Raw genomic sequence first — 9,103 nt, 5'->3', positions numbered from 1 at the left:
ACATGATAATGTGGACAGCTTAGAATAAAACATTCAAAAAGTAAAACGGCTATAAATGTTCATACCCAGTCTTACACTGAGAATATATTTTTTCACCATTTGATTTAGAACCACTTCTCTAATGCTCTAATATATGAGACTTCCTATTTTCTTTAACAACTCTAAAAATAATAAGATTAAATTAAGATATTTAAAAAATAATCTTAAACAGCTAATTTAGATGTTCATGAAAATGCAAGAGGGAATTAAGGGAAACAGATTATAATCACTTCAATATTTATTGATAATGTATTTATTTTGTGTCTATTGCAATCACTAGAAAACTATTGTGGTTTATCACAATATCAAAGCTCTTAAAGTATTAAGCTTTCATTTTTGTTTAGTAGGAATGTTTTATACATTAAACAAATCCAACGGATTTAATCTTCTGTTTTTGAACAACAGCAGTTGAAAGAAACTTTTCTTTTTTTGGTTTTCTTTTTTTGGATTTTGTCTTTATTTGTATCCTTCGTTCTTTCAGTCCCTGATTCAGTGCTCGCTTCTACGCTTTGACTGTTTACTTTGGGTTGTTTAACCTTGTCCTTTGATGGTTTTCTTTTAAACAAGTCTCGAAAACGTTTTTTGGGTTTAATCCCTTTATTATTCTTTTTGTCTGGTTTCTCTTGCAAAGGAGCGTGTGTGTCTTCATCTGCTTCAATTTCATGGCTGTCTTGTTTCTTTACACTGGTAGGCTCTGGTTTTTGGGTTTTATCCCCGCTCTTTAGTAGGGGCTCGCCACTTGAATTTTCCTGGCCCTGTCTGTCATACTGATTAGATTTCAAATCAGGCATCTCTTCCATTTTTGAGTGGTCATTCACTTGTTTGTTTATGTCTTTGTGAACATCTGCTCTCACAACTCCTTTCTCCAAAGGGTTTATTTGTGTTATACTACTACTTTCCACCTGACTTTTTGTTTTATAATTGACATTTTTGACAAGCCTATCCCCCATTTCAAGTTTTGCCTTCTCAGAATGATGTTGCTTATCATTGGTCAACCTCTCAGCTTCTTGTGCAGAGTTCTCCCTATTTCTTTCAACCATTTCACTGGATTCCCTAGTAGGAAGACCTGCCGGACCATCTTCATCAGCATTTTCACTTCTTTTTCTACGCTTAGGGCGACTGGCCTCATCATTGGTAGGTTTAGCATCTTCATCCTTCTCAGTCTTGCAGACATATGGACAAGACCTGCTGTTCTTATTGTTGTCAGGCAGAAGATCTCTTTTGTTGGGTACCTTTCTGTTGTCTTGATCAGCACCTGCAATTAGTCAAAAAGTAACAGTAAAATAATGAGTCCATAGAAGACAATAGAGTTTATGCAGGTTCTTACCTTTCTTTCTGTAAAACAGAAGATAGGCACTCTGGGTTCTAGTCAAAACAATATAAAATCAGTGTGAGGAAGATCCTGTTAGCGTTCAGAAAATGTAAAGAAAAAGAACAAAAAAAGAGCCTACCCCTCAATCTTGTTTCCCTGAAATGGACGATTATTTAGCTGCAAACAAAAGCAATTAATAATACATTAAATTAAGGCCAATATTTTTATAGGAGTATGTTTTTTTTCACCAAGAAGTGTTGACTATTTAAGAAAACCTGTCCATAACATCACAAAAAATATGCTAACTTTTACCTCTGTGACTAAGGAGTCATTGAAATTATACCATCTGTCGTCATCCTGGGACCTGATTGTTGCTGTGTAATGTCCACTTTTCAGACTGCCAAAGTGTTCAACAAAGGCGTACAATTCATATGTCTGATTCTGGTAAACGAAATACAGACATATATATGTAAATATATACATATATGGACATTAAGTTGCGATAAAAAAAAAGTGGTATAAATCAAAAAATAAAATATACTTAAACATACCCGTGGTATCTCCACAATGAAGGGAACATCCACCTTACAGGTGTTTTTGACAAAACACATTTGATAATAGTTGAACTCAAATCTCTTCAGCAGCAACATCAAAACCTCTGGATGCTGGTTTATCACACATTTCTAGACAAATAACAGAGTTATTATTGTGTAACTTGTAAGTTTATGTTAGTATCATTCACAAAATACACAATGAATCACACAAGAAGCCAATTTGGTTTCATGTTACTCACGACAGTAGCATCCCGTTTGCCTTCACACTTCTTCTCACAGTAAAGCTGGTTGTCTTCAGTAAAATGCGAGTCTTTAAAAAAGTCTTTAATGGCATCTTTCTGAAAAAGATGTTGGGTCACTTTTTCTGCTTGATACCAAGTACATAATAGCCAATCTCAGTTTAAACATACTTCTGGTACAGTCAGATTTCTAACAAATTGACCTCAGTGGTTCATTGAGTATTAGATTAATGGTCACTGTGTAGTCTTCCAGTTGGCACATTAAACATGATTGATGTTTCCATGTTGTTTTATACTCACCACACTGTAGCTTTCATTCGAAGACTGCTTCAGTGGAAGAGGCAGATTCCAAAAAGACTTTTTTTCATCAGTTTCTTCTTCACAATCCCCACAGATTGTCTTGTTGTTGAGTTGTATCTCAAATATCTGCAAATTCAATTTAGTAAGAAGATTAAATTATACAAATGTTATTTCAATTGCATTTTCTGATTATTTTTTCCATACTGATCACAAGTTGATTTTAGGAATAATGTACCTTTGATGCCTCCTCACTGGCCATGGTTAAAATTTTCTCCAAGTGCTCGGCTGCATCTCGCTGTTCATGCACTTGTTACACACATTAAAAGACCACATTATTTAAAAATACCACATTATTTAAAAAAATAAAAAATCACATATTTTTACATTCTTTATAACTGAAATTATGACAAGACATTTTCTAACCATCATTTTTGTCCTGACTAAAATTTCAAGGTACATTCATGGTAAAAAAAAACAAAAAAACAACAAAAAACAATATGGCCCTTTTCTAGTTTTAGGATAATCCTAAACATCTCCAGTGTTTCCATTTTGATCAGCTGTTTATTTGCCTTACTTATTCTTTGATTTTTGTTTCAGGCTCTATTGCTTTATTTTAGATCAGTCTTTTCTAGCTGTTCATTTAATTCTGCTTGACATGTTTACTTCCTTCCCTGCTCTCCTCCTGCCATCTCTTTCTCTCTCTGTACAAATGTAGCCAAGCTTTTTATAAAAACGAATATCTTCCCCAAATTGTTTTAAATATATAATAATGCACACACTGTATTGTTTAAAAAAAAAAATTATCCACAAGAACCCGCACAAATATGCCACTGGAATATACCAACACGTCAAACGCATAGTGGGCAGTGTACAGCTTAGCTAAAACCTATCCCAGCTAATCTGAATTAGGGTATAAAGTTAAAAACAAGATAATGTCGGTTGGCAATCATGTCAAAGCAGGTATGTGGATACATCAGCACATTCTTTGTCACAGACTCTGATGCTAAAGACCCAAATGTGTTTTCCCATGTACACAAACAAAACACAAATACAGTTTTCTCAAATCTTCACTTTGGTGAGATTGATGTAATTATGTATTTATTTATTTAATTTTCTCAAATTTTCTCCATAGATGATACCTGATTCAATTTGGATTCCATCAATAGCCTCCAGCGATCTAAAAAACTTGTAACAATTCAAAAGAATGTCTCATAAGCAACATTCATCAACATACCGTTATCAATACCCAGCTTCCAAGTAACTTCATATGTTTCTCCTATTCTTTCCTTTAAAGTTTTAAACAAGGTATAAAGTTGATGATCAACTGGGTCTTCCAAGTCTTTTGGACATCTGTTTAAAAAAATATTGTCAGAGATTGTAAAGGTTATGCAAATTAAAATACATTTTATTTTTCACGAGGTACAGCAGGTCCTGATGTTGAATGTTTTCACCAACCTCCCCACAGCCTTTCTGAAGTCTTCAGTCATAAAAAGCACCTGCAGCACACTGTTCAGGTAACATGTTGATCCCTGATTTCTCAAGCCGTGATACCGTTTGGCTGTAAGAGATCATTTATTATTAGATGTTATTAGTGGAAACCTGGTCAGTTCAGTTGTGAAGGGGTAGGACTTTTGTACGTACCTTTTTCCAATTCATAAAAAGGGTGTTTATCAGTAATAACAAATTTTATGGGAAGAGACAAAGTAAGTACATAAAATATTTTATTGCCTTACAAAGAATGTGTGTGTTTTTTTTTTTAAATGGTGATTTAACAATATTTTTTTTCCTGGTAGTCAGGAGGATATGACACGTAGTGTTCATTTGTTTTAAAATGTGAATTTTACACCACAGAAATACACTTTAGTGAAAGAAAATATCCATTTGGAAGTCAAAGTGTATTATAATACATTATTATTATATTGTCAAATAAGTGATTAAAACAAATCAGAAAAACAGGCAGGCAGGCAATGTTAAAATAATAATGCTGTTGGTGTTTATTCAACTAGTCAGCACAAGAGGGAGTAATATGGTACCTGTTACTGCTTCCACACCCATTAATCCAGGTGCAGTGTGATGAGAAGTGACAGAGGCAAATAGGTTTTTTGTGTTAAGTGCATCATCATCATGACTAGCAAGTCAAACAAAATGTGGAACCGTGAAATGGAGGCAATTTATTTAGGGACTTTGTTGGAAAAGTGAAAATAAACAACTGCTCAGGAATATGAAGAACAGATACAATTTTGCGCTTCTTTTTGATGGTAGACTGAATAATTTAAACCTGAAATTAAAACTTAACTGAAATTAAATGGAAAGCGGTCTGTATTTTGCGCCAGTCTTATAACGATCAATTCATTGTTTTGTTTTTCACCAGGTTTCTTAGAACAACACCAAGGTAAAAATTGGTATACGACGTAAAAATAAATAAAAATTATAATGATAATCAAACATTTCAGCTCGGAATAGCGAAGCTTACCTTGAGTGTTTTTATTGCTCCCGCCCTGAGACATGTAGTAGTCAGTACGTGTACTCATAATGGATCATTTCCACCAGCTCTTCTTTACAAACAAAAGAGGAGGAATTTCAGCGAGGTCCCAGAAATCGGACTCCAGAGAGAATCAGAGAGCAGTACGCTTTCTCTTTCAATTATAGTGACAAACATGTTGCGTTCAATGTGTGTCGGAAATATGGAGCTTTACGACTATGCTGACTACGAAACTGTTTACGAGACAACGACGCATAATGAAATCAAACTTCAAATGCACGCCAATTTGAAATTAAGCAGATATACCATTTGCAAAACAGAATAGGCATTAATACCTAAAGCTTAAACTTCCAAAATTTCAGGCATGCCATACTCAATATAATATTTTTATACATGTTCATATTTTTTATATTCATATAGTGAGTCTAATGTTAACAACTACGGTAACAAGTTTGGCTTTAACAGATTTTAAAAGTAGAGGTAATTACTGACAGGCTACAGAAAAACAAACAAACTGGGATGATAAAGTTCAACTTTGAGTCACGTGATTTCTTGAAAATATTCGAGCGCGAGAATGAAATGAAACTAATATTAACAGGGGAGTTGTTCTGAAAGCTATTTATAATACTCTTTCAGCGTTCAGCCAGTTGAATATAAGGCAGGAACTGTTCAACGTTAGATGTGGATTTCTTTATTATGTTCTCCTGAATATTCACTGACTCCGAACTAGTATAAATTTTGCCTCTGTTTAAATTACCTCAAGCATGTGTGTGATGTGCTGTAATTAAAGTGTGTTTGTATTCTCCAGTGGTGTGTAGATAGATATTTTTATGGTGTGACCTTATGCTGATCTTCTTGTACATCTAAAAAAACTTGCGTAAAAGTGCTAAATTTCTTGCCATTCATCTCAGAAAGTAACTCGTATAGAATCATCATACACAGTGATATTACAAGCCTTCTTTTCTTGTAATGGCTTACAGATAATAAAAACAGAATATTCAGTGTCTCGGAAAATTAGAATTCTGTGACAAAGCAATTAATTGAAACTCATAGTCTCACACACTAATCAGTTAATTAACCCAAATCTTCTGCAAAATTTTCCTGAGCCTTTGAACGGTCTTTCATTCCAGGTCAGTACAGTTATGTCCTCTGATGTTGGGTCATAACCTTGCTGTCTCTCAATGGAGGGCCACCTCCACTTCATCTGTTACTTTACAGAAAATAAAGTAGCAGAAAACAACCTAAAGGAAAGCTGGAACGGCTCTCATACAGGTTACAGAACAAAATCGAGACTTTTAATCATAAATGGGTTCTAGACCTGCTCAGACTGCAGGGGTCAAGCTGGTGGGGGCTTTGAGCCTCTGTGATGTTTGGTCTCACTGTGAGTCATATCTTGTGTTCCACATGGAAGGGCCTAACCTTTTTTAATTAACATATTTGTTTTTATTTAAAATTTTATCTACCCTCCCATTTTGATGTCTTATCTACTGTTACAAGTTGCTCTGTTGGCATAAAACCTAACATAATTCCTGTTTGATACTTCCTGTACAAGCAATGAACTGTGGTGTTAGGGAAAATTTAATAAAATGTTTCTCATAGAAAAATAAGTCAATATTCACCTGTAGAGATGTAAAACTCTTACTGTCAGTTATCACAAATAATTAAATTTGGTGAGCAATCACATTTTCACTCTGTGCCAGGTTAGTTAAGCTCCATTTTACCCTGTATAATTGAAATCCTGATTTGAAGATTGTAGTTTGTATCTCCTCAGAGTACTTTGTAATGCTTGATTATCTAACATTAAAGCATAACCAAAAACAGAATTAATCAGTAAGTAGGCAGATGTATTTCAACTTATAAAGACACACACAGAGAGAAAATAGATGTTAGAAAGTTTATTTGACAAATAATAGTCTTTGGGGCTTGGAACCGGGCAGAAGACGTGGCGCTGCTAACCGGCGTCAGAGAGGATGAGCCGCTGTGGATAACAAATAAGACGTCTTCCCCAGGGGCCCAGACACTGGTGGAGAGGATGCTGAAGGACTGGAGGGGTACTGAAGAAGTTGAGAGTTGAAGGTGGAGAAGGGTTGGAGGGTTAAAGCTAGACTGAAGACTAGGTGTGGAAAAGATAGAAAGACTTTATAAAGGAAGCAAAGCTTATGATTGGAGGAGATTTGGAGAAAACCGGCGCTTATAAAAGGGTGCGAAGGAGGAGCCTGATGAGGTGATTAGCTGGGCAGGTGAGATGAAGAGTCTTTCAGTTTTAATTTACACCTGGGTTTCATTTTCCCTCATTGTCATGTTTAATTTTCCTTCATTTATTTATTTGCACTCATCATTTCCTAATCCAAACAATGATCACCTTTATAAAAAATATGTCTAAACCCCTGACAAATAGATAAAGTTGGGATTTTAAAAAAGTTAAAAATATATTTGCACTTTTTGTTAAAATAATACAGAGTAATGGCACAAGTTCTACAAAATTCTTCATTGATTAGAATGGTTTTAGATAAAATAAAATTATACTAAAATGCTAGTATTTAAAACGGCAGAACTATTTCACATACACAACAAGAAGAAAATAAGTTTATGGTAAGATTTTCAGAAACAATAATTAAAATGTGAAATTAACTAAGACGTAAAAAGAACCATTAGGCGATCAATAATAAGACATATAGATGTAAGAAACTGATATAAGTTCCGTCATATTTTATTTAAACATTTAAACCATATCATACATATTTTAGCAACTGCTAAGTTTGCTTTCAGACACTTCAAAAACAAGAGCAAAGACTTATAATCATATTTTATCAAAGAAACTCAAGGCATTACTTTTAAACATAGAATTAAATGCATAAACAAAATAAAAACCAGGACCTTATTTTATTCATATTAATTCCGCTGCCATATAGGGATAGAGGTTTGCCTGGGGGCAACATCAGTGGAGCATGGCCCAAAATAATCTGGGTTTACCTTTCTGCATTCGGTTGTGATCTTAAGACACACAAAACAGAACTCTACCTTGCACTGGCGACATGTGATGTTTTTACATTGTTTTCCAGTGTGCTCCACCAATATACCACAGGTGGGACATGCCCTGATAGAGGGACACTGAGTGACTCCTTTGACATTCTCAAATTTAGCATACGGACAATCTCTCAGGGTTTTCAGGGCATCATTAGTGCAGCCCTCATTATCGCAGCGATCTATCCGTGGCTGTGGACCTTTCCATTCCCTCAAACACTGCCAGCAGAATTCAAAGGTGCGTCCTTTGACTGCTGTACATATTTGGCATCGGACGCTCAGATTAGACACGTCTTTCCTTGTCACAGAGTATTTGCATCCAGGACACTGTGGGCAGGTGGACAGTGAAAAACAAGGAGAACCATTTTTATGTTATGCAAAATAGAATGTTAAGGAAAAAGCATTTTCAGTCATGTTATGAAATTATTCCATCAACAATATGATCCTTACAAATTTGGAGTCAAAGCAAGCCTTTAAAGCATTAACAGCCATGGTGTTCTCAAAGTATTCCTTTTCTTCAGGTGTCAGAAGAGCCATTTTGCGGACCTCCTCATAGGGCCACTCGACAGTACAGCCCGGCTGGCCACACACAAATGTGCTTTCTCCCTTTATTGAAACAGAGGCAAATAAAAAATTATCAGAATTTTAAGAGACACCAACCCCACATCCTGCAATAAATAGTAATCATTTGTAAAAATAATAATGTAAAAATTAAGACACTAGGGCAAAGAGAGAATATCTTAATCACCAAGATCTGGCAATGTACCATAAAATTTAACAACTTTAAGCATTACTATAATTAAAAACATTAAGGATTCAATGATTTTTATTGATGGTATGAGATTTGCCAAACCCTAAAAATGTCATACCAGCTCACATTTGTTTTTTGCTGTGGTAAGAAATTCATACTTCGTTCCCAGTTCAAGAAGCCTAATAAATAATAAATATGATTAAAGTAGCCCAGGTTAAACAATCACAAAATATCTGACTTGCATTAGGTTTGTGTGCATTTAAGTAAACATCTTTTCCAAAATAAATATTTGTTTCTTTTTGATAGGATAGTCGAACCTCGGATTCAGGAAGAGCAGTGTGGTTTTCGTCCTGGTCGTGGAACACTGGACCAGCTCTACACCCTCAGCAGGGTCCTGGAGGG

General features: G+C 35.0%; 2 protein-coding genes across 2 annotated transcripts in view; both read right to left on the bottom strand.

Moving 5' to 3' along the window:
• Positions 1-419: 419 nt before the first annotated feature.
• LOC108166862 (ubiquitin carboxyl-terminal hydrolase 12-like) lies at positions 420-2,751 on the bottom strand. The gene is made up of 8 exons (XM_017308522.1): positions 2,680-2,751; positions 2,445-2,570; positions 2,145-2,243; positions 1,903-2,034; positions 1,664-1,792; positions 1,491-1,528; positions 1,367-1,404; positions 420-1,294 (listed from the first exon to the last, which is right to left on the bottom strand). Exons 1-8 carry the CDS (start codon positions 2,701-2,703, stop codon positions 420-422), a joined length of 1,461 nt encoding a protein of 486 aa, XP_017164011.1. The 5' UTR covers positions 2,704-2,751.
• A 4,965-nt stretch (positions 2,752-7,716) lies between these two features.
• Positions 7,717-9,103, bottom strand: part of LOC103475996 (E3 ubiquitin-protein ligase RNF19A-like) — a 3,050-nt gene continuing 1,663 nt past the window's right edge. The window contains exons 3-4 of the mRNA XM_008428010.2: positions 8,401-8,556; positions 7,717-8,277 (exon numbers count right to left, since the gene is read on the bottom strand). Of these exons, the coding sequence (XP_008426232.2) occupies positions 7,819-8,277; positions 8,401-8,556 (615 nt within the window). The 3' untranslated portion in view covers positions 7,717-7,818. The remainder of the gene's footprint in view (positions 8,278-8,400; positions 8,557-9,103) is intronic.

Source organism: Poecilia reticulata, linkage group LG14, assembly GCF_000633615.1.
Source record: "Poecilia reticulata strain Guanapo linkage group LG14, Guppy_female_1.0+MT, whole genome shotgun sequence".
Taxonomy (NCBI): Eukaryota; Metazoa; Chordata; class Actinopteri; order Cyprinodontiformes; family Poeciliidae; genus Poecilia; species Poecilia reticulata.
Note: the sequence above shows the minus strand (reverse complement) of the source record. Positions and strands in the feature narration are given on the sequence as shown.